The sequence below is a fragment of the Scomber scombrus genome, chromosome 7 (assembly GCF_963691925.1).
Source record: "Scomber scombrus chromosome 7, fScoSco1.1, whole genome shotgun sequence".
In the NCBI taxonomy this organism is placed as follows: domain Eukaryota; kingdom Metazoa; phylum Chordata; class Actinopteri; order Scombriformes; family Scombridae; genus Scomber; species Scomber scombrus.
In genome coordinates, this window is record NC_084976.1 from 9,692,895 (window position 1) to 9,719,436 (window position 26,542).

General features: G+C 38.3%; 1 protein-coding gene across 1 annotated transcript; it reads left to right on the plus strand.

The window, feature by feature from the left end:
• Positions 1-24: 24 nt before the first annotated feature.
• Positions 25-25,606, plus strand: mroh1 (maestro heat-like repeat family member 1). Its single transcript, XM_062422925.1, has 45 exons — positions 25-143; positions 1,257-1,371; positions 1,633-1,778; positions 3,109-3,240; positions 3,414-3,576; positions 4,503-4,601; positions 4,847-4,998; positions 5,965-6,105; positions 6,309-6,401; positions 7,651-7,729; positions 8,132-8,245; positions 8,452-8,525; positions 8,644-8,766; positions 9,227-9,334; positions 9,559-9,703; positions 9,867-9,907; positions 10,260-10,401; positions 10,658-10,710; positions 11,101-11,208; positions 12,046-12,165; positions 12,319-12,441; positions 12,571-12,717; positions 13,150-13,176; positions 15,338-15,460; positions 15,554-15,633; positions 15,981-16,122; positions 16,366-16,461; positions 16,844-16,948; positions 17,140-17,275; positions 17,504-17,616; positions 17,887-18,039; positions 18,249-18,305; positions 18,534-18,631; positions 18,826-18,991; positions 19,317-19,483; positions 19,622-19,759; positions 20,041-20,155; positions 20,402-20,548; positions 20,681-20,747; positions 20,989-21,110; positions 21,276-21,425; positions 21,558-21,692; positions 21,972-22,074; positions 22,332-22,397; positions 22,628-25,606. Exons 2-45 carry the CDS (start codon positions 1,350-1,352, stop codon positions 22,702-22,704), a joined length of 4,908 nt encoding a protein of 1,635 aa, XP_062278909.1. The 5' UTR covers positions 25-143; positions 1,257-1,349; the 3' UTR covers positions 22,705-25,606.
• Positions 25,607-26,542: the final 936 nt, after the last annotated feature.

Below are 26,542 nucleotides of genomic sequence, written 5' to 3' on the forward strand. Positions count from 1 at the left end.
GCGTGTTTACACCTGCAGTGACAGCAGCTCACGCAGCGCAAACCTCCTCTGTGTCACTGACAGGGAAGTCTACAGCCTAAACCGAGACAACAAGCAGCGTTAACGGGAGAGGATACTGTTGCACCGACGTTTGCCGGGAGTCGGTAGGTTAACCTCATTAGGGAGACTGTGCTTTCTATGTAATCAGTAATGTGTGGATGCTAGCGGCTCTTCCGTAGCTGCAGCTGCTAGCTTAGCATGCTACTGTTTTTCATTAGGTTACTCAGCTCACACTGCCAGCTGTGTATTTCTTTTAATGCCATCATTTTGTAGCTTGGTTAGCGTTAAAAGTTAATGTACGAGTTAGCTTGCTGCTAACTAGCTCGTTCCCATCTGTAGTCGGTGGCTATTGTGAAATAAATGGTTTAAACAGGTGACATATTGTATTTTAATTAGATGTTTTCTTATAGACAGTCTTTTGGTTGAAGACAGTCATGTTGTGTCATTGGTGGCTTTGGTTGGTTGGTTGTCAAAGAGGTTGTAATGTCAGCTGAAGCCATCACCTGGCCTGACAGTCATGTGAATGTTTGTCAAGGTTGTGTTCAGAAAGCTCCTGAGCTCTGAAGTTACCAGCAAGTCCGATGACTTCAGTTAGATATAGACAAACTTTTGTTTCTGCCATGGGAAAATTCACATTTTAAGTGAGGAAAAAAATGTTTTATGTGCCTTACTTAGAGCCCCTACCGATATATCAGTCGGCCGATATTATGGGACAATATTGGCCTATCCCAGATATACCAGTATATATCGGTATCATTGTACATGATGGCCGATATGCAACGATGTGTATTTATTTTTTTAAAGTTATGAAGGCAGCATTCTAGGTATATTTGACCCTTGTTCTTAAGTCAAGTTATAAATAGTTTTATAACTGTTTATTTTTAATTTATCTATAATTATTAAATTATTCAATAAGTTTACTGTCTCATTGCACTGAAGTCATTTTGGACTATAGAGTTGGTAAGCTGTAAAATATCCCTCCTCTGTTACATATATTTGTCAGTGGTTGAAATTATATTATAAATGTAATAAATGTAATAAATATCAGCAGATTTTTTTACTCTCTAATATTGGTATCAGCATTTGCCACAATTCCAGTCACACATACACAACCATCAAAATATTGACATAAAAAAAAGAGCATGGCAGTCTGTGAAACCTGTACTTTAATTATAATGTATTTCACATTAACATTCACAATGTACTCTGTTACTTAGCTGCACACAGCCTCCTCTGCTCATCCGTCACCTAGAGGGGAAGCTCCGTCCTCGGCCACAGGCTCCAGGAAACCAGCCCTCTTTCGGGCCACCATGGATGAGACAGATGTGGAACGTAAGCCCTACTTTGTTTTTCTCTCTGCTTGTCATACAGCTGTTTCTTTGCTCTGCTGTACACAGTAGAAATCCAGTACTCCTCACTGTGCTCTAATATTTCTTCAGGCTCATCATACGTTGGTCAGATGATGATTCAGATAGCAAGTTGTCGACATTACTTCCATGATTTGTGTGTTTATTCTATTACTCCACAGCAAACACGGGTAATATGACTTTCTACTTTTTAAACTTTCTCTTTCCTGTTGTTTTAATTCTCTAGAGGTGACCCTGGCGCTACTAGATGCAGCCACTGATAAAGACGCTGAGGTCCAGGAGCAGGTCAGGAAGTCTATGTTGACTCTGGGAAAACAGCAGCCAGACCGAGTGTTAGCCATGTGTCAGGACTACCTCCTGAAACATCCTAAGGTAAAAGCCCAGATACACCTCGACAGATTGTCAGGCACAAGTCATATTAAACCACAGCGAGATAACCTGTAACTGCTGCTGTTATCAGTATTCATCCTACACATTACCAAGTAGAGAGCAAATTGCCCTGGCAGCTTTTGTTAAAAATGCTTGATAAGCTCATGTGTGTGTGGTAATAATGTCATTACTCTGCCTCAACTGCTGGTGTTATTATTAGTATCAAATATCAAAAATAGTCTCTACTACATACAGCTGCTTAATTGCTGTAACTGTACTGTGTGATCTACTGTGAATATTGTATGCATTCAGAGTGGTAGGGGAAGTCCTCCATGCTTCTTGTTTCTGATAAACAGGTTTTGAGCAGTGTATGACGGACATGGTCTGTGATTTTATGAAAGATTTTTCTTGACTCTTATACTCCAGCTAACAATAGTCCACCACTAATCTGTTAAACCCAGTCACACTTCAAAGACCCCTAGCATGTGGTTTGCCAGTATTGTTACAGACATCAACAGCATGCAAGTTAAGCTGTTCTTTCTAGAAGTCACTAAAGTTCAAGTTGCAAACATCACAATAAGTAGTTGTATGTGTCACAGAGACATTCAGTCACTCAGCCAGACATGCTGTTTTCTTCCTTAGTGTTGGGGGATATGACAAAACTGTATATACTGTGATACAGATAGTTGTATCAGACCTTTGTGGGCCACACTGCAAATAAATGAGCAGGGTTATTTTATGACAATATTATATCTGTAAAAAGTGTCTTAATTCCAGAAGATTTACTAAATCACTGTTGAGATACAAAACTATACATATCACCTAAACCTAAGGTCCAGTACCTCGCCAGATCTAAAAAAGTCCACCTACAAGACTGGGAAGCAATCACTCATGTAGCTTCGGGGTTAAAAAGCAAATTATGTCAATTGTTCTCTACTTTATAGCACAGTTTGTCTATGGAGATGTCGTCATAAAACCATGAATCAGCCTGTTTCTATATATGATGATGCAACATTAAATAGTCACAGCCTTCAAACTTGTGACAATCAGTTGATGTATCATTACAGTGAGGTCTTGGGAAACGTCAGTTTCATAGACACAGCACATAGGATGTCCTTTTTTGATTGAAATGTTGTTGAATATACTATATTGTATGACATCTATATGCCAATGTGTAAGACTACAACATAGTACTTGGCATTTGCTGTTTGATGTAGATAAATAAATGCATTAATTAGTATTCCAGTTTTGTTTTGGTATTGTATTTTGAATATGCTCTTTATTCTTACTCATGTCTTCCCTCTCTTGTCCCTCTTTTTTTCTCTTCCTCTAGTTGGTAGTCAGCCACAGGGTTGTGATTCTTCAGACTATAGAGCTAATTGTTGGCAGCAGAATAGAGGTGATCAGTTACCCGAGGATAAAGAGCATCATCTCTCTGGCCTCAGATGAGATGACACGATCAAAGGTAGAATATGTCAAATGTCAATCTTTTTAAGTCTTGCAGAGGACAGCTGATCTATGATTTAGCTTTATACAAGGTGAAAAAGTACTTGATTATCTACTTGTATCTGTGAAATTGACACAGTTTCTTCTTTGCATCCATTTTAACTTACGTCTTTGTCTTCCTGGTTCACTCAGGAAGTTGTCCCTGATTGGCAGCAGGCGGCCGGTAATATCTTGGTTGCTGTGGGTAACAAATACATCAATGACATCATGGAGGAGATACTGAGCAAGTTTCAGCCAGGGGTCCTACCTCACTTCTTTGTGGTCAAGACACTAGCCAACCTGTCTGATTCCAATGGTAAGAAAACTGTTACACACACACACACACACACACACACACACACACACACACACACACACACACACACACACACACACACACACACACACACACACACACACACACACACACACACACACAGGAAACCAGGTCTGACAGGGCAGGGATTCATAGGTGTCTTGTTAAGACATTGCTGAGAAACACATGAACCTGTTAAACCTGTCCAAGAACAGGGTTCTCAGCCAATCATTTAGTGAGTGTAATATATTTGACATTGAGATTTAGCTCTCATACCTGCAGCAGTTAGTAATTTCCAGATCCACTTACGTGAGCAAGATGTATATAATCAGTTAGTACAGTACTTGGTTTATAAAGAATTATTTATTTACGTTCTTATTTTATTGAACCATTTGTGTCCCTCGTATGATGCCAGCTGTCAAAAAGGTTCCTCATTCTTAAAGCATTAGGTAGAATGAACTGCAAGGGAAGATAAGCAAAAGAACTTCCCCAAGCAGTTTCAATTAATGATAAATACACTGAGAGTGAGTGAAAGAAGAGTTTGCTGTGTTTTGCAGGTGCACAGTGCCTTTGTAGGTAAAACTAAATATAAATGTGAGTCTGTATTTCATGCTGAGAATGATGAGGGGCTTTCCAAATGTTCTTGCCACCATAACAGACTGACACTATGAAAAAAAAGCAAAGAGCTTTTAAACTGTCAAAAACATCTACAGTATATATATGGATATGATATTTAACTACTTTGATCAGGATCAGGGCATATAATCCTTGTGCATCCTTGTCATCATTCTATCTCAGCAGCCACTGAGTAGATGGTGCTTTGTGGCCACACTACCTACTTTTACTTTTGGATTGCTGTAACATATTGTAGACTTTTTAAGGAAGTACAAACATGTCAATAACGTTGTGACCTCTTTGTTCTCTAGTTTATGGCATGGTTCCTTTCCTGAATGCTATTCTGGGCACAATGTTGCCCATGCTGAGCATGGCCAAACAGGACAACATGAAGTGGGTCTTCTCCTCTGGTAAGAACCAACACTGTCAAATCAAATTTATTGTGAGTGTATTAGCTCCTCTCCAAAAAGTCTTAAAAGACAACATTCAGGTATTGTTTGGAGAGAAGAACATCATGTAAAGAAATTTCATTGATAACATTAGTTTTCAGGTCCCACAGTAACAAAAATGTGCAACCCTTTTCTTGTCCTCTCGTACCATTTTGTTTTCTTCTCTCCTCAAACTGTCTGTCCCTGTTTTGTTCCTCTCCCTCCAGCTCTGTGTCATTTCAGTGACAGTATCTTAGAGTACCTGGCCAACCTGGACAAGGCTCCAGATCCTACAGTGAGGAAAGACACATTCTCCAGTGAAATCTATTCTGCTTTTGACATCCTCTTCAATAACTGGTTACAAAGCAGGGAGTCTAAGGTAAGATCCCAGTAACTCAATGTTGGGGTTTGAGTTGTCCATTTGACTTTGAGTCATGTGTTCAGGGAGTTTTCAAGGAAACTACAGCTCTAGGTAGTGTAAGGAGGGGAGCTGAGGTCCAACTAAAGCTAGAGAGTTTTTAGTGTGGTATATTAGTGTGTTACTGCAGGATAACACCAAAACATCAGCATAAAGTACAATATGATGAAGCTTTAAAGGCCATGAGAACTCCTCAGAAAACCCCTGCTAGCTGACCACAAAACTGTCTGTGAAAGGAACTTGAAACACTGCATCACCACACCAAACCAGCCCTTATAGAAGTTGATTACATTAGTAGTCATTAGAGAAAAATTAGAATCTCATGTGAGTCTCATTTTACAGAGAATTGTAAAATGTGAAAACACTTTACTGCTGTCATTTTCTCTTCTTGAACTGACACATTAACCACATGGTTACTACTGGTGTTTTGCCCACAGTTTTTTTTATCTGTTGAAGCTTGGTAAAAGGATATTTTTCTATGGGAAGTAAATAGTAACCACACAAATAAAATGTTTGTGTTTGTACTGGCCGTGTCGACTCAGTCTGTGGGCCGCTGTGTCTTTATGTTGTGTTACAGAAGGCAGGGAACTTATTAGAGGAATGACATTCTCAACTCAGTTCAAAAGAGCACTGGATATGCAGAGTTACAAACATACATTTACTCCAAAAAAAAAAATGAACTCAGAAGGATATTTATGAAGTCACAGAACATTTTCTATAATCAGTAGTAGTATCAGGATCAGCTTTGTTCTATTGTCAGTTCTTTCACCTGACAACTGAATTATACAACTGCAACAAAATGGCTAGTGTTACCCTTTTATTTTCTCCCTGTCTACAGACACCTTGTTACATGAAAATGAAAGTGTGTCCCCTTGTGATTTTCATGTCTGTCACCTGACATCTTGTTTTTCTGTCTCTGTTTTCCAGTTGAGGCTAACAGTAGCTGAGGCAGTGGGCTCGATGTGCCATCTGATGGCCAGTGATAAACTCGAGGAGCAGATTCCCAGACTCATCCCTGCCATCCTGTCGCTGTACAAGAAGAACAACGAGCACTATATTATTAGCAAGGTGTGTGTATAGACTGTTTATTATGGATTTTGCGACATGGATAATGTGTGTTAACAAATGGTACACCTTAACTCTCTTTCTGTCAGCTACGATGTGCCTCAGCAGTGCTTGTGGTTTAAAACAGGTTTCCCGTTACAGTGTGTGTAACCTGGCACTAGTTAATTGCAACATCACACATTTTTTTGTCCTCTGGCTTCACTCAGAGTCTGTGCCAAGTGCTGGATGCTTCTGTCAACATGGGCAGCAGAGTGCTGGAGACACAACTGGATAGTCTACTCTTTGCACTGCATCAACAGGTAAACATTACACAAATAAATACATGACATACATAAAGTCAAGTCTACAGCTTTAACCTTGTATGAAGCAGGTGGTTTTGTTAGCTTTTCCTTAATGTATGACACAGAGCTTATAAAAAGGTGGAACTAGGCAGAAAACATTCTTGTAGTGATTTCAGTCTTCTTTTATTCATAGATATACACCCAGGTATTGTTAACCTGACATTTAGTTTTACACAGCTATTGAATCAGAAGACGAAATGTGAAACATTTTTAAATGGTAAATTACCGTTTTGTTTTTGTTTTTCATGTCAAAAAACAGTGGATGTTCTGTTAACAGACCCTGAGCAAACAGCAACCATTAAAGGCTTACCAACACCACTATGTTATTGTACTTGGATTTGTTGTGACTGATCACTGATTTGCTTGTTCAACAGTCTGTGTAGCACTTTCTATTACAAGACTAAGTTGCTGTCACTGTAATCCAGTCCTTGTGTGTCAATCTTCCTGTTTCTTGACAGAACGGTTCACCAAAGTGGAACCAATAATCTGTGGCTAAATGATTGGCAGACTGGATTATTCCTTTGGCATCTTATATTCACCTTGTGCTGCTTTCTTTCACAACATATTTGTCAAATGACTGTAAGAGAGTCACTGTAGTCAGATGTTTTCATAGCCTTGTGACTCAGCTGACACTTGGCTCCATGCCTTGACTGTTGCAACATTTTAGAACGGTGACTTTGCAAATGAAATGTGTGTAGAGTGTGAAATGTGTGAGTGTTAACACCTTTTACAACAGCTACAGTTATTACAGTATATGTATCCTAGTCTTAGAATACTTCTCCTAACTGCATTTGTAAACACGAAACATGCAAAAGGGAAGTTAACTGAAATTCAGAAAGTCCAAATTAGCTGCTTGAAAACACAAATTGAATAGAAAAGGTGGCTTTGAAAAAGGTGATTTTCTCAGTGAATTTCTCAGTTCCAGTTTACAGCTTAGAAACTTTCCCCAAGTAGGAGACTGTGATTGTACTTGAAACTTTTAAGGTGTGACCAGCTGCCTCCTTGAGCAAACAAATGATATTAACTGCAAACGTTTTTTACAATGTATACTACTATTTTCCTCGTTATTCCTATTATTTCTACTATAAGCAAGCTTGTGTTATAGTTAGCCAGTTTATTTGAATGTCTTTGCTGGTGCACAAGTTGGCTGTGACTATTACAGTCTGTTAGAGAGAGCAATGTAACATTTCCTTTGTCTCCCCCCCAGGTTTCTGCCCCTGTAGAGTACAGTAACCCTCCTACTGTCAAGAACCACAATGAGGTCCTTCGCTGCTTCAGCCTGTTAGGTACTGAGGCTCTTCAGTTGGTGCTTGTGTTTATTATTAATTATTGATTCTTGCCACAGCATGAAATTATGCTAATTTCTAAAACAATAGTATGAGGTCTGTGGTGAGCAAGTTATGTGTGTGGTAACAGGAACTTTGTTTTTTAGGCTTTTCTATGTGCTTTAGTTCTGTGGAGTCACAAGAACCATAATGAGATCACCCATTAGTGTGTCAGACTCAATGTCCCCCAAAGGATAATTACATTAACTGTGACAGTCCATAGACTTCTCTCTCCTTCTCTCCTGTCTCGTTGTTATTTTGTGTGTTTTTCTACTTGTTTTTTGGTATTTCTTCGAAAGTAAATGCAATTTTATATTTTAACATTTACCTCCACTCCTCCCCATGCCACTTTTTTCTTTCCAGCCAACTCTTTCCCAGACCGGCTAATAATGTTTGTCATTCAGAAGTTGGAAAACAGCAATGAGCGGAGCAGGATGGGCTCCCTGGCTGTGCTACGTCACCTTATCAACTCCACAAGTGAGGAAATACAGTCATACACAAGCTTTACATACACAATCCCCAACTCAGGCATACTTGCCTGGTAATAGATTAGCAGCTAGAATTATATAAAAGTTATAATTATATGTGACCACTCTAATGCAGAGTATATGATCCTGCTTTATCTATCTGTTTATCTTTGGTTGGTTATTTGTGAGCGTTAATGAGTGCGTGTCTGTGTGCAGATTCCACGATGGAGAGCAAGAAACTGCTGATTGTGGCCAGCATCAGACAGCCAATGGCTGACCACAGCAACAAGGTAACACACATGCAGACAGACACAGAAAATGAATATTTTAGTTAGGTTTTTAGTTTTCCTGAAGAAGATTGTTGTTCAGATAATCATGATCATTATCATGTTTGACTCTGTTTCCCAGGTGAAGAAGCGTGTGATCCAGGTGATCAGTGCCATGGCTCATCATGGCTATCTGGAGTTAGAGGGAGGGGAGTTACTGGTTCGATTCATAGTTCAGCACTGTGCCTTACATGATACATATCAGGTACGACTGCTACTGTATGCCATTTATTCTTATAACTTTATAAGATCATTTGTGTAATTGTTGTGAAGAAGTGTAGCTTTACTAACTTTCTGAATCTTCCAGAAAAATAATGATCATGTGTTTTTGAGAATTGTTCATCTTTTTTGTTTAGACAAAGTTATTAAATGAGATAGATGAATAATGAACAATTAAACAAGCACAAACAATACATGTACACACACATGTATAGTAATATGTATACTACTATGTGGTCAGTGGTAAGAAGTTATCAGTGTAACAGGTGTTAAATATCTGCAAAGTCTGAAACCTTTTGTAAGACCCAGAATTAAAGAAGGTGTAAACATTGCTTGCTTGTATAGTCACTTGCTTGTATATTGATCATTTTGCATTGCAGAGGATGAACTGAAGGAAAGAAAAGTAATATATTTATTCCCATCTGTTCATGTGTGTATGTCTCCAGCGAGGACAGAAGCCCACAGATCCAGAGGAGGTGACCAACGAGGCACTGAGAGCGATGTGTGACAACGCTCTTCATCTCCTCACCACCACCGTCGGGCGACTAGCTGACGTACGTATGGTATCTACCCATCTGTCCAATCAATTTATCTGTTGATGATTGATTCATCTACGGTCCAAAATATTTTAACTGCAGATGTTAGATTGCTGCAGTTGTATGTTGAAGCTTGAGCTTAAACCAAGTAGTTGGGGTTCAATTTATGTCAGTAAACAGATGTTAGATAATTGAGCATGTCTCAGAAAATTAATGTATTGTATGTATTTTGTTGTTTGTAGGTCTTATGGCCGAAGCTGCTGTACTATCTGACCCCTCCACAGTACAGCAATGCCACCACTCCCCTCTGTAAGAGTCTGATAGTGCTCGGAAACAAAAAGAAAGAAAACAAAGAGCCAAGCTTCAACATAGACTTTACACAGGAAGGTAGGTGGAATATTTACAGACCAGGTGCATCTATCTTCCATCCTGAACGGGAGGTAGCAATTATGGAAAAGGAAGTTATACAAATGATTTTTTGCACACTGAAAATTTGTCTTGTTCTGTATGATTGAATCCAAGCTTAACCTGTATTATCTCTCTCCTCTAGTCAATCTGTCGTCTCCTCAAACACTAATGATCAGACTGCTGGTAAGTACAGCCAACAGTATAACACAAAACAAACAGTAGTGTCTGAAGACTTCAGACCGATGTTGAATCATGTTCATTAATTAACTGCAACGCTGTTTAGTTATTCATCATGGCCAATAAATAATCATTTTCTGTTGTCAAGCCTAATTTTACTTTTAATATTTCAGTTGCAATCTGTCATTATTTATTACGAATATTATTAGTATTTCAGTTTTTAAGTAAAAGTATTATTGTACAAAGATTAAAATAACATTTAGATTTAAATTGAGGTCGAATCGATTCAAAGCAGGTAGTCGTCTATAACATGCCTGATAGGTGTGTGTATGTGTCGGTGTTCATTGGTGTTTTCCAGGTGAACGCAGCATTCCCATTCAATAGCAGAGGTCATGGAGCTCCATCTCTGTCTCTCCTACAAATCCTCAGTTTCAACATTCACCCCAGTACAGAGATACTCTGGGAGAAAGAGATACCTCCTCTGCTGACAATACTAGAGGGTATGGAGATATGGACGTAATATTTTCATTTGTGTTTGTTGCATCTGTATATAGGGTGTCTGTTTGTTGTGTTTTCATCAGCCTTTTTAGCCTAAGCCATGATTACTATTATTACAGCTGAAAATTAAAAAATAATGTTTACTAATTAACTATCCCAAAATACTATAATGTTTAAAGAGGTCAAATTAAGTTGGAAATTACACTTGGAGTTGTTTCTCCTCCAGACTAAAGTCTGACTGTGTGCTGTTTTTTCCAGAATCAACAGCAGAGAGCCTCGATAAGAAGCACTGGGATGAAAAGCTGCTGAAGGTATGTTTTGTTTTTGTTTTCTTTAATATGGAAATATTATCTCATTTTATGTGCAGTTACAACAGTAACCCCATCAACATTTCAGATTTAATTCGCACATTTTAAATAGGATACATTTTAAAGCAGTATTCATAGTCATTTGATTATTTCTAGACCTTCCTTCGCCATTTGTCCATTTATCTTTCATTAACACATGACTGATAATCCTCATCCATTTAACATTAATGGTCCATAATGAGCAGCAGCAGACTGAATAATGTTTAGCTAATTATGTAGATTGAAGATGAATAGATTATGCTGTCTGCTTTGTTTGGCTGTTTTGATTCATAAATATTTAATTCTGACTCAATTTGCTGAAATGTCATTGTAATGTGATAAAATTGTCTGCAGCTCTTGTCTAAAACTCTGGCTGCTGTTGATGATGACAAATGGGTGTGTCAGTTGGCAGCTGAATCAACAAAATATCTCTCAACATATAACAACGCTTTAGAGGAGAAGGTAAGTGCTTTCAAGAGCAGATTTTCCCCCCTTACCATATTGTTGTATTCCAGTGGGCAAACAAAGCAAGAATGAAATTAATGGGAGTTTGTTGCTTGTTGAGTTGCTAATCCCCCACAGCAAGCCTAATTTAGAGCTTCATGCATGTCATGATTAAACTCAAAAGCTGACAGTGTAGATCAGTGGATCCATCAGTGACCTCCTCGTGACCAAGGGGGTAGTTCTAGGACTGAAAAGCGAAGCCTATTCAGAAGTGCTGGCTCCAAAAGAAGTCAGCATAGAAGTCTATTCTTTGTGATTTTATGATCTCAGTTACTGGTTTCAAGTCTTCTTTCAATACATTATGATGTTCATTTTGTAAATTATGGTGACATTTAGAGTAAAATAGACGATTAAGTGGGGTATGCTTTAGGGCATGGCTACCTTATGATTGACAAGTTGCTACTACGGCGGTGTTTGAGGTGCTGCAGTTGAACCCCACAGGGCTCCTCCCCAGCTCCACCCTCTCATCTTGTCACTTCTCATTATTTCTCCCAAAAAAACAAGATGCAGATGGTCAAAATGCCAAATGCAAGACTTGAATACTTAATCTAAAGGCTTTAAGCTGTTCAGTGTTTGACAATACTAAGTAAACATTTTAATAAAGTTATAGTAAATGTGTATGGTAGAAATCATTTTTAGACACATTAATATGATCTTGCATCCCAACGAGAGGAAACAACCTGTAGGATGAGGATCAAAATCAGTACATAGTACAGTTGCCGCCTATATTACAATATTGTAATGTATTGTTAAACAGATCCATATTCTAATCTATATTTTTTCTTCCATTTGTAGAGTTTCCTGTATCGGTGTATAGGTATGACTCTCCAGCAGTGTTACAATAAGGAATTGGTTAAAAAACAGCTGCAGGAGATCCTCCTCACAGCACGACATAATGACGCTGTTGAAAGAGAGGTACAATTTGCCTGAGTTATAGATTACTTATGGTGATTTCTTTGGTGTTGTGGTTTCAAAATCACCAGAACCCTTCTTTAACTGATGTATTTTGGGGTTATCTAGACAGGGTCGAGCTCTAACATTTGTTTTTCTGTCCTCTGTTTTTATCAGGGAGTTGCAATGGGCATTGGACTGTGTGCCAACAGCCACTTAGAGGGAACTCTGGCCAAGCTGGATGAGTTTGGCAAATCTGATGCTTTCAAGAAGTCACCAAGCATCTTCAACCTGCTCAAAGTACAACAAACTGTTATGATATATCTTAAATGAAAATAATTTGCCTTCTTTATATCTGTTTTTATTATTGTTGATGCACTGTAAACAGAGCTTGAGCTGTCTGTCTCTGTCTCCCCTTCCTTTCCTCAGGAACGTAATGATGTTGAGGTTGAGAAGGTGAAAAGCACATTAATCCTGTGTTACGGTCAAGTGGCTCTGAATGCACCTCCAGAGAAGATCCTGACCCGCATCGATCAGGACATCCTTCGCTGCATTAGTAAACACTTCAATACCAAGGTAATGTACATTCTTTCATAACATGGGGTTACATGGGATACTTTGTTGAAAAGGGATCGTTTGTGCAGAGAGTGTACATATGAGGTCAATAATTTAAAAAGGTCAGTCCAATAGGGGCTTGAATTAGTACTGATTGATTTATTGTATTAATTTATGTCCTTGATTGAATGATTATTATACATTTAAAAATACACAAATGTATATGAAAGTGTTGCATTATAACCTGTGTGATTTCTCTGAACATGTTACTCTCTCAACATCAATCTTTGTCCAATAGCAAGAATGTCCATATAAACATTACAGAGTAACACCACCACAAGAGACATTTCTTGGTTTACGAAGGATGTTAGCATATGAACCTAATCTTAGAGGTTACAGGGTTGTTTTTGTGTAAGAGGTCATGACTATCACTATCACTTCTATTTCATACAGGTTCTGGGGATTAAAGTAGAGACTAAGGTATTGTCACAGGAATTCAGGGGCTCTTTTTCTTTGTTCCTTCTTCTCTCATCGATCTTGTCTTGCTCTCTCTTGTATTTCTTCCTCTATGGCACACATGGTGATATCATCTCTAAAATCTTCACTGAAATTTTACAATTCAAGAAAAACAAAGCTTAAAAAAATGAAGCACCTATTCTTTATGCTTATACTCAGCCATATCTTTTTAAAGTTATATTTCACAATGAGAGCGTCAAATTTTACTGTTAATGCCTTTTTAAGTGAATGGTTGACTTACTCCTGAAATTGTTCTGTTGTGCTCATTTTAATAAGTGAAAATGCTCTACCTCAGTGAAATGTAGCTTTAAAGTGTTACACCCTTAAACATCTTTTGAGTATCAAACATTCCTCGTAGGCTTAAAAGTAGGATGTTTTAAAGTTTGTAATTCCCTTTTTGATAAAGAAAGGCTGAACTCAGTCAGTTATGATGGATTCTAGTTGTGGCCAGTCTTCCACCAAAAAGCAGTAAAACATTCCTGAAGGTTGATCCACTTCTCTGCTGTCCATACAACTATGCACAGTCTGAACTATTTGAACATGCATAGTTTTGCCAAGCACAGCAAAATGTTACAGTATAATCCATCAGTTCAAGCTGACCTCAGCTGCTTTTCTCCATCAGTAAAAAAACTACAAACTTTTTACAGTAACCTTTTTAGCCTATGAGATGGGGTGTTTCATACTCTACAGTGTTTCCCACAGAATCAGACTGTATTTGTGGTCGGAGCTGATACAATGGGCCTATGTAGAAATGAATGGAAAATCAATCAAATGAAAATCATATCAACAATATTGTTATGATTTTAGCATCTTATTGTTAAAATGCTTCAGTAAAAGAAAGAAAATAATTTTAAACAGCGTTTGTGGTCATTTGAGTATAGATTTACGATGTGCACTTAAATGAACCATGAAGTCCTCTGTGTATACTGTCTATGCTCAGCGCTTTACAAAGTGACGTACACACACAGTCAAAGTTAAAGTGTTTATGTTTGAAGTGGAGATAGTGTGAACATGCCTCTCAAGTGTAGATGGCGCAATGTGACTGCAGGGGAGTAAGTGCAGATGCGTCCTCGTCTTTGGGAGTACATCTGAGAGAGAGACGTACACAGCTTCAAAAATAGAAAATAAATGTGTAGTAGGCAAGGTTTTATTGTGGTGGGCCACCACAAATAATGAATATATGGGAAACACTGCTCTAATATAGATTCTCTAATATAGATTTGGAGTGGAGTGTCTTAACTTTAACTCACTAAAGTAACAACAGTTGGTGATTTTGCTTCTGTTTCCAACCTTTCATTTGAAGTGCTTTGAAATTTGAAGCAGCTGGGATGCAACAAAACTTTCATTGATTTCCTCTTCATTACGGAACTCAAACAAAATTCAAATAATTTTTAAATACCTGAATGATCAACCTTAATCACATGATGCTGGTTAGTGATAAAGAACAGAAGGGCTTTCCACATCACTTACTGTATGTCATTTTTTAAATGGGGTTGAAAAGAAAGTAGTGTTAACATCCAGATTTCTGTTTTACCAGTGAAGTACTTTTCACAAATACAAATCCATCTCCATATGACTTTGAATTTACTAAGTGGTGCATTGCTCTCTAAATGCTCATCAGTGACTCACTCTGAGTGTGAAAAGGCTTTTATAACTTCTCGCTAAATTCTAACTGCTCTTCCTTCACTTCTCACACTTGCAGGTGGTTTGCTGTTGACCCAATCTCCTTTACTCAACTCTGATTTCTGATCTCTGATTTCTCTCCATCCATAGGCATGGAGGATCAATCTACAATATCACTATTAGATTGATTTGATTGATGAATTGAGTGAATTGATTGTTTTGATTTTGATTTTGCTGAGGTAATTTTGGATTGTTTTTGCTTGGGCTAAGCTTTTGTAGAGTTGTATCTTCTAAAGGGGGCTGCAGTGTGCCTTGCACTTTGCATTCCTGACAATTTGGAAAATGCAGTTATCCAATTTTCCTCATATTTAATCTACTTTGACTCTTGACACAATTCTTTCTGTCTGTGCATGTCCTCACTGTCTGTATTGTATGTCTTGTTCGTGTTTTGTGCCTCTGTATCTGTCTACCTGCATTTGTCTGTGTGTTTCCCCCTTTTCAGGACTTGACTATGAAACTGAGTTTGATTCAGAGTGTTGGGCTCATTGCCAGAGCCATCAGTGTATGTGTGAAGAAACAAGGTTACATCTTCTCTCGCAAACAGGAGCTCATAACTGTCATGCTGGTGAGTAGTCATTATTTCAGTTTGCTAAAAGAAGTCGTAAATGTGTAATTGGTGATACATCAATAGTTATTTTATGGTTTCTGTCCTGGTCAGGATTTTATCAAGGCAGAGCCAGCTGATGCACTGCGGACTCCAGTACGCCACCTTGTGATGAGCACTTGTGCCAATTTAATGTATCCTTCACTTAAATAAATAATGAGACTTAAAAGTGTACTTCTAAGACTTTAAGAAGTGTCTTATTCATGAAGATTAAAAGTTAAAACATTTTATAGGTCTTGCTAGGAGTACCTGTAAATGGAAAGTGTTTTAGATGTATTTACATTTCCTTTGGTCAAACATTTGAGTTAAAGATTTTTAGCTAATTGCAAACAGGTTGAGCTCTCAGTGTGAGTTAAAATGAAATAAACTGATGGTGTTTATCAAACATGATCAGTAAAAATTAGTCATTTTGTATCCCTGCATTCTTCCTTTGAGATTCTGTCATTTGCCAGTGTTTTACCTTTGACTGTCAGTGCTTCAGGCCTCTGGACCCTGCACTGAGCGAGAATGAGAGTTTTGACTTGCTGAAGGTGTGTGTGAACAGCGTTTTCTCTCTGCCACCTGAGACACACACTCCAGAGAAAACCAAAGAAGACGAAATACTGGACCCAGAGCAGAGAAAGGTGAAGTAAAGCAGACAGAAACTTATGCACACATACAATACTCAAATCTGAAACCACTAATCATATTACTTCAATTAGATATCAAAACTCGTCCTTCAGTAACCCTCAGCAACAGCAGAATTTTACAACTCTCTCTCTTTCCTCTTGTGTAGAAAGGCACACAAACCTTTAAAACATGATACTTTATAAAACAGTGTATATTTGGATGTTACCAAACTAACATATCCTGGGGATTCTGTACAGGCGTTGTACAAAGACACACTGGCTGCACTGCAGGAGCTGCTGAAGAGTGTACTGGCCCGGGATCCCACACCTGATGGCCTGCAAAGTGTCTTCAAGGTGAGGCCTGTTGTCTTAGAAATGAATTATTTCTTTGCTAGTCCCAGTAATATTTGTGTCATGGCATTATCATGTTGTTTTTTTAATTGTACTTAAAAGCAGATTACTTATTGATTTAAATCATGGCAGCTGTTGTCAGTTGGTTAGGGTTCCACATCCCTGAACAGCAGTAACAAGCGTGTCACCAGCAATCCCACCAGCAATCCCACCATTCCTGAAAAACTTTGAAAGGACCACTTTTAAACTAATTTTTGAAATATGAATTTACTGTTTAGCTAATATAAAAGTATAATTGAAATACATGCATCCAGAAGTCCCTTTCCCGTGTCTGTTATATAATAACTGTGTTGTCCGACATGATGTGTATTTTTGTCCTGTGCAGCACATTGAGTCATGGTTGAGTTCAGGACAGGACCATGAGAGAGAGAGAGCTGTAACAGCCACTGCTCACATACTGGCTTACTACCTGGATAACCTGACTGTTAAGGTACAGAGACACACAAATACACGCTAATATTGTGGACAAAAGAGATTTTTTTTAAATCACGCATTAATGAACATATAAATAAAAACCCTCATGCTTCCAGAAAATCCTCACCATCTATCATCCCTTTACACAGAAAATTACTATACACTAAATTACTGCAAAGCTTATTTGTTCTGTGCATCTCTGTCTAGAACATAGTGTCCTTCCACAACCTCGGAGCTCTGCTGGGTCGACTGGCTCCACGCTGTTCTGACCCTCAACCTGCTGTACGCACTGCTGCCATCGACTGTATATATGCTCTGCTTTATATACAGCTAAGATATGAAGGTACAGAGACACAGAGCTCTCACCTGTTATTTGGTTTAGTAGAAAACCTTATTTCATTGTCTGAACTATCATGTTCTGTTACACTGCATATCATATTTGTAAGTATTTTTCTCTCAAAACGTGATAGTTTATCTTTAACCTGAACTGTTCATGACATGGCAAGTATTATTTGTAAAGCTTTCTGATTTGAGTTGATTGTATTTTTTGTCCCTGACTGTTTGTGTGTAGGTTTCGCCTTAGATTATAAGGATGAAGGCGTTGACAGTCTGTTGACCCTCAAAGACAGACTAGAATATCCTGACCACTCAGTTCTCTACAAGACCTGCTCTGACCTCACCAAGGTACACTTCATACTCAGCAAGACACTCAGCTGTCTTACAGTTAAACTTTTTTCATTTGTTTTAAATCCCTTTGTTCCCTTCGAAGGTCTATTATTTTGTACTTTAGCAACGAAATCATCATTTTTTCCAGTTTTCTATTATTATTTCTTTACTCTCTTATCCAAAGTAATAAGCTCATACAGTTAATGTTGCAGTATTCAATGTTTGCATCAAGATAGTGGTTACAGCAATAGACTGTGCAGTAACTGTGTCATCTTCTGTGTGCATCAGGTGATGAGTAAGCGTCTGCCTCAGCAGCAGCTTACAACGTTGGTGTTCATGTTGTTTGAAGGGCTGGTCGACAGTCAGTCAAACTGCTGCAGAGCTTCATCTGTCATCCTGAATACTCTGCTCAAGAACAGAGGAGCTGGACTACAAGAGATGGTAGCGCAAATGCACACACACACACACACACACACACACACACACACACACACACACACACACACACACACACACACACACTCTTGCTTTGTTACATCTGCAGAGGTACTGGATTACCACACTCAGTGTTTTCTGGCTTTGCTTTGTGTGTGTTTTGTATGGGGCTGGTATTGTGGGTTTTATGTGTGTATGTGTATCCGTGTTTATAGGTCCCAGAGATGCTAGAGGTCCTCCATGTGCGTCTTCAGAACATCACAGAGGAGCAGGTGAGATGTGACAGTATAACAATATTAATCATCACTGTTTTTTCATTGCACTGCAATAATTTTGGTATATTTAGCATGCTTTGAATAATGAAGTCATACATACATACTTCTGTCACTTATTTTGCAATAATTATATCAAATTTCTTCATCATTATGTTGCAGGTAATATATAATGATGTGACACTGAAAGAGTGATTTCACTTGCTTGTGTGGTGTATCTGTGTTTAGGTGAGAGTGGCAGTGGGACAGACGGTACTAATCTTGGCCTCTCAGCATCTACAGACTGTTATTAATACACTAGTAAACCAACCACTTCCATATGACAGGTACATTCACACAAAACTTAGAAAAAAGTATATAAACTATAGGAGGTCACAAACAACTTCACCAATCAAATTTGGATACATAAGTCTTCTGATTGTCAGTTGCTATTTTTGTCCTTCCTGCATAAAGAATTTAGAGCCAAAAGGTTTTTTTATACTCCTATAATAACAGTTTTTTATTCTGTCTTTCTGTCCAGCTGGACCAGTGAGATGTGGATGGCTTTGGGAGCAGACCCCATTGTGGCCAATCAGATAATAGAGATGGTGATGGAGAAACTTGTCATCATGGCACCCTACGTAGACAGGAAGGATTCAATGCTCAGAGGAGGGGCAACAAAGGTGGCCACTAATCAGCCACTGGCTGTAAGTCACAAACACCCACAGACATGTCCCTGAATATACTGTACATTAGTATTAAAATGATGATATTCAGACATGATTGCTTTTATCCAGACACACACATCACTTCTAAAGAAGAAATTATAAATTAGAAGATTTCTGCAAGGTTTGAAGAAGTCAATAAGGCTCTGATTAGGTGCTGTTGTGATAGTTACAATAAGACGCTTTCTGCGTCTTTTCTTTTTTTCAACTTGTTTCTGCATTGGACAGTAGCAGCTGCATAACAGACAGAAGGATGTTGCCCAGGTCTTAACATGTCCATGTGTGTTTGTGTGTTCTTCGTTTCCAGATGACGTGTGGCCTCAAAGAGCTGTTATTAAATGGCCAAAGTCAGGAGCCGGCAGTCAGTGTGTTTCCTCAGCTCTTCTCCTGTCTCACTGTCAGACTGGGTGCCAGTGTTGGCGTCTCAGCACCAAAAGACAACACTAAACACACTTCCTCCGTTCATGTAGCTGGGTGAGCATCTTGGTCTCCTCATATCTAAACTATTGTAGATGAGCTATCTACATACATTAGCTTTATAAATGTGTCATTTGGTGTGTAGCTGTGTGGGGTAACAGTTTGGTTGACTCATGTTACTTTTTTTAAATTCAGGGTAGCAGCTGATGCGCTGAGAATCTTGTTGGCACGAGCCCAGTTAGATGAGGTGACGAAAAGACTGGATGAGGATAACGCCTGGGATTCAATGAAGGAACCAAATACACATGTTACTGGAATTACACTATTAGCAAGGTACAGACACACTAGCTGTGTGCAGTATGGAAATTAAATAAGTTGGAAAAAACAGGATTAGGAACTAAATACTATATGTGATGTATAGTCCTGTACAATTCTCAGGGGTCCAAAAATGTTTGCTTTTTGCACAATCCTTGTTTCAGTTGTTTTAAGGATTATAATCTATAATTGTTCCCATGTATTCTTAGTTTTCTCTCTCATAATAAGACTTAATTATACTTTAGTCCACTCAGTATACACATTATGTCTAAATGTGAGTATATTTCTCATGTGTTCAGGGCGATGGCTAAACATGCCGGTCCCAGGATGCCTGCCATTGTAGAGTGTCTGTGTCCATCTTTAAACAACATCTATGAATGTCAGAGAATCACCGTCACTGCTTTCTTCTCTGAGGTGATACACAGTGAAATGTTTCATCATGTTTTTTTGTTGTGTTTGAGCAAAGTAAAACAAACATTCTCCTGCTTTCTATAATTTCTACGTTATTAATAGCTTTTTTTTGTACCACTCACCAAGCATTTACATAGTCTACTATGGAATATACACACCCAGCTTAACATCACATTATCAAAAATAAGGAGCCTCTTTACTACAGCCAGAGAGAGAACATGATCTCTCTCTTTCATTTACTGAGTCCAGCTCTTAAACCATCATGTGGTGACGGAGTTGATGTTGATCGACGTGTTAATGAACAACATGATGGAGAGGATATCAGACCCTTGCTGCACTGTACGCATGTTGGCTGTGCGGGGACTTGGCAACATAGCTGTTGGATCACCTGAGAAGGTAATGATACACTTTATACTAACATATTCACGCTAGCTGTTAAACCACTGACATCTGACATTTTTATGGGATCCTTGGGACACACCTTTCATCTCTTTCTCTTCCTCCCTCTCACTTCCTGCCCCCTGCTAGGTGAATAAATATGCCAAGGAGCTGCTGGCAGCCATGAGTTCAGGCATGGAGGAGAAAGACGACCCGGGTAAGGTGCACACATCATGTTAGAAAAAGCAAAGTTATAGTTATATGTAGTATGCTTTAATTTATTGCATTAATGCAAATCTTTAAGGCTTATAGTCTGTTGCTTGTGGGTTTCACTTTCCTTGATCCCATTCATCATGTTTATTGTGCTTAATGTTCAGCAACTCACTCTCGATGGATCATCATTGATAGAAATGCACTTCTGTTTTTTGTTTTTTTTCTGGCCTGTGGTCTTCCTGCAGGTAAATTGATTACTCTTGAGGCCATGTCAGGTCTGTCTAAAGTTCTCCTCCATCTGGACAAGAAGAATGTCCACTTACTGGTAGTTTATATCTTCATGAAGATTAAACCTTTCTTGGAGAGTGTAAGTTTCATTTTATCTTTCAAGATTTTCTATGATGATATATACCACATTATAAGTCTCTGAGTAATCATAAATGTCACAATTTGGGTGTTTTAGGGTTTTCATTAATAGTGCAAACAGAAACATAAAACACTAACAATACCTACTTGCTTTGTGTTCATCCAGGAGAATGATGAGATCCGCTGTGCTTCCATCCATCTAATGGGCAACCTGTCCAAGTTTGGTTCAGGAGAGCCCGTGTTCAAAGACCAGATCCACAATGTTCTGGTCAGCCTGCTGTTGCACCTGGTTGACCCAAACCCCCAGGTGGTGAAGGTAAGAAATCTGCACTCACACAAAAACTTTCAAAACACTTTTTTTTGTCTTATTGGGCATAATTGTTGGACCTTCAGACAAACTTCTACATCCTTTCTTACAAATAACGATTGTGTTTTTGTGTTTTTCCAGGCGTGTAAGTACGCAATGCGTGTGTGTGCTCCTGTGGTGGGATCAGAGCAGATCACGGCCATGTTTCAGAACCACCTCCATGATGACAAGAGCTTGCACTACGGAGAGTTCATCAATGACCTCACCAAGTACCTGGTGAGACACACACAACCACAAACACAGATATTGTGTACAGAGGGAAAAATGCTTTTGAGTTGTTCTTTGTTAAATGAGTGTGATTTGGATTCCTGCTGGTTTTATGTTAAGAATATCTATAAAAAAAAAAATAAAAAAATGGTATAGATCTGGTCACAGTGTCCAAGATTAAAATGTAAAGATTATTTGCAAAGTCAGCTTAGATAATTTTGTTAAACTACTCAGGAGACAAAGGTTATACTTGCTTTTTTCATTTCATTGCTTGTTTTGTGATTTCAGATCCAGGACTTTCCAGGCATGCTGAACTTCTACCACATCTCAGTAATCCAGTTCTTCAAGAGCAACTGGTCTGAGGTTAGAGCAGGAGCCGCCATGTTTATAGGTATGATTACGTCACTCTGTAACCTCACGTCATATTGTAAACATCTGTGCCTAAAACAAGTTTGAAATGCAAATGATAATTTCAACAGCAACAATTGTGTAAATTTGACCTCGATCATCTTACTTTGTAACTGTACATCATACTCACCACACATATAGCATGTAAATGAAGCTGAAGTGAACTCACGTTGTGGTACGTGTTAGAAACCGTGTTCCTGTTATGTGATGTGACCTGAACATAATGTGTGTGTTCATCAGGGTTTCTGCTGGGGAATCTTCCAGAGGAGCATTTCTCCCACCTCAACATGGGTACCATCACTAAAGGTGGACAGACTGCACAGCTTTCATACCTTCCTTTCCTTCAAATGAAAAAGATATATAAATGATGATGGTTTGACTGTGTTTTTGATGTGTGTGTGTGTGTGTGTGTGTGTGTGTGTGTGTGTGTGTGTGTGTGTGTGTGTGTGTGTGTGTGTGTGTGTGTGTGTGTGTGTGTGTGTGTGTGTGTGTGTGTGTGTGTGTGTGTGTGTGTGTGTGTGTGTGTGTGTCCTCAGGTTTAGTGATGCTGCTGCAAGATCCAGATCCTGTGGTGAGAGTGAAGGCTGCTGAGGCTATGGGACATTTCCATTGACACAAACAAAGATCCACATCCACACACACGAGGGTTTTCTCTGAATTGTGGTCTGAAAAGTGGTATGTCGCCACTAAAAAAAACCATGAAAGACAAGTTTATATTTTGGCAAAGAGTTAAAAACTTTCAGAGCTCAGTGTTGTATAATGCAGTCATTATTACAGTATTCAAATGACACAAAAACGCAACCTTTATTAAAACAAAACGGGGACCAAAGTGTGGAACTGGAAGCCAAACTGTCACATTTATGTAACAAAATCATACAACTGATAAAACACATATACTATATATACGCAAATGCACATATATTTAGCCGTTAGCAGCATTGTTAAGCTTCTTTTGACTATGGTACTTGAAAGGAAGTGTTCATTCTTAAAAAATAATTTAGTGACCAAAGACTGTGTTGCTTTATACAGACTGAAGCTGTATGTAGTGTTTATCATAGACACACTGTGTCTGATTGGTTCTGTCAGTTCAAACATACCACACATGAAAGGTTAAAAACACACTTAAGTAAATGAGTATGTGTTTAGAATATAGTTTATGTGCTAATAATAATAGTGATGCACATTACCGACAGTAGCTAGTAGCTGAAGTGTGTGTGTGGTGTCATACCAGCATTTTGTGAAAATGTTTGTGGATGTTTTAGTTTCAGAAGAGCTCAATTTTAGAGATTGTCTGTGTTCTAAAGACCTCTCTGCCTAGTATACATCAGTCAGGACCGAGCTCAGTCATCATCCTTTATGAGAATCCATCAAAACATTTTTAGGTCAGTGTGACTACAAATAAGAAAAATGAATGTAAAGTCTGTAATAGAATTAACTGCCAAAATGCATCAGAACTACAGAAGACTTAAATTTGCTTTGTGGTTTTGTGGTTGTTGGTTAAAGTTGTAATTAAAAGAAAACGGGAAGCTTTCAATCTCAAAGTCGCGTACAGTAGTCCAGATCATCTCACCGGCTTTGTCAAATCAGCCAGTAATAACCAGCAAATAACCAGTTAGCGATACTTTCACAACCAATCTCTAACAGCAGGAACAACGCTTATTATACCAGTCCTGCCCTTGAAGCTGGAGCTAACATGAACTGGCTGAATCAGAGCAGAAAGAAGAAAACTTTAACCATCTACAGAAGGTCTTTAACATATCGGTGCCAAGCTCACCTCCATTTCTAAACCATAATGAAGTTCTTTATAAATCAATGTGGCCACTATAACTGAATGATCACGATGGTCCCATTCTGGTGTAACATGATCATCTCTTTAGTGCACCTCCCTCAGCTGCTTTGACCACTGTCAGTTTAGTTTGCTCACACTTTATGATTCAGTTTGACATTATGTGCCAAAGGGGTGTTCGGCCATGCTCTGTATGAACATTAATTGTCACAAGAACGTTTCCTGATGTCCTGTGGCAGCCATCTTTATGTACCATCTAAATCACATTTCAGAATTGGTCATTTTAATGTGGACATTCTTCCCTATCTATTCACATTTTGAATCGCTGTGAAACTCATAATTCTGAGAGTAGTGGACGTTTATTTGTGGGGTTTTTGTTGTTGTTGTTGTTGTTTCGTTTGACATCAGTTAAAGTAGGTTAAAACTCAACTGACTCTTGATCAAATCAGGAGTCTGAACCAGCCAGTTCCTGCCAGTCAAAACTTTACCGATCAATGTTGCTAGATCAAACAAAGCAGTTGACCAGATAATATAGTTAGTGCCAAATATTCAACCATAACATATATTATAACATTACTATAGAGCTGCTTTTAATATTCTCCTCGCTCCCACTTAATAAATGCACTTAATATTGTTTCCATTGATTCTGTTGGTGGACTTTGTACAGAGATGTTTCGGGTACAGCAGCTTTGGAGGTGTCTTACTTTCATGTAAATGTGTATGCATGTATAGTTCTGTTTGGATGACTGTACATGTAACTTGACTTTTATGTCCCAACATTTATTCACTCAAACACCAACAATGAATGATATAAAATAATCCGTTAGGTGTCTCCTCAGGAGCATTTGAATTAATTTGGTGACAAAAATCGAGAATCGTATGAAAGCAATACAATGTTTGTTCAAACGTTTATGATTATGTGTATGTTTACCTTCAATATTTCTATTGCACTTTTAAGCTCTGCAATGCAGTCCCTGCTTTAAGAGCTGAAAGATAAACCAGGTGCTGAACCTGTGTCGCTCTTTTGCATCCTCATTTTAATTTTCTTAATGAGACACAAGTCACACACGTTTATGTGTATACCCTAATGTAACGGAAAACAGCTCCTCACTGCATTCAGTGAGTCACGTTAGCATTAAGCAGTTCATTCAATCTTTGTTGCGAGAGCCATTGGTTTTATTTAACAATGCTAACAGTCCTACATAGTTATCTCAGGTGTGACAGTAAGACAAATCTTTCATCACAATATAACAAGGTCTAGATGGGAAGAAAAAGAAATAGCAAAACAAACATTTATAGTGTAATTATCAATTAATTCGATATCAAAGGTTGCTCCCGGATATGTATTTATTTAGATGTTCTACAAACAGGGACTCATGGCTTCTGGCACTTTCTAACACTGTGGTTCAGGGTGAACTGTAAATGTTAATTAGCAATGATCTCTGTTCATCTGTTGAATTTCAAAAGCCGTTATGAACTTTATAATGCTGATATGATTTTTTTTTCATGTCATCCACCTGTTTTTTAACATGTTGAATGTTGTTACATGTATGTCGCAGTGTGTATGACACTCTGAGGTACGGCTAGTTGAAACGGTTCGATGTGTGAATGTGTTAAAGACTGAATGTGTGCATGTCACTTTTCATGTTGCTGGACCAGAAGACAGTGTGGATGATGATGGCAATCAGTGTATTTAAAATGAAGAAATAAAGAGATACATGAAAACAGATGGTGAGTTTTGATTCCTTTTGTGTCTTTTTGTTGTTGTTGCTTCTGAATTTTCCTTATTTGGAAATTCCTTACACTAACTAGTTTCACATTAATGTAGTGAAAAAATATAGGAATTGGCCTGGATACTTGCAGCTAAATTGAGAGTTGATTATTAATATTAATTAATCATGCAGTGTATGTATGGCAAAAACTCTTGCACATACAGAAGACTCATCCCAACCTCTGATTAGTTTTTGTTTTTTTTAAGCATTTGGTTTGCACATTTCTTCTTAACTAAATGTCAAATTGGAGTGTGTTTTTCTCTGTGTCCACATGGGTGCAGTAAAGAGCCAGGTCTTCTGATCATGCAATAAAGAGATCTAAAAAATTAAACCATGATATTGCCTGACTCACACATGCATTGTTAAACTGTCCACAGGAGATCATTCAGTAGATGGAGTTAAAGGTCATGTTTTCAATCAGTTAAACTGAGTGAGAGCAGTCAATAGAACATAACATTTTACTACTGCAGACGATAAAATATGTTATAATTGTGTGTGCTCCATATTGTTTCTGTATTGTGTAGAACTTTAAAGCAAGGCCGTAAACTGAAGTTATAACAGTTACGTTCACAGTGCAGAGATGGAAGAGCTGATGCAAGCTGAACTGACAGCATGATGTTATGAATAAGATTGCTGAAAACTGCTTTAAATGTGTTTTGACTGCAATTTGACACTTACTGTTGATAAACAGTTATATAACTGAATACTTAAGACCCACTGCTGCTTAAAGAAGAATATTTTAAAATATATTTACTCCTGAACAGTTACCACCCTGTCTACATGAAATATGTAATGTTTAAACTTTGAAACATCTTGTGTTATAACTTCTGTAAATCAACAGTCTCACACCCTACAGCGGGGGGCAGAGCTGCATCACAATGAGTGATGAAGAC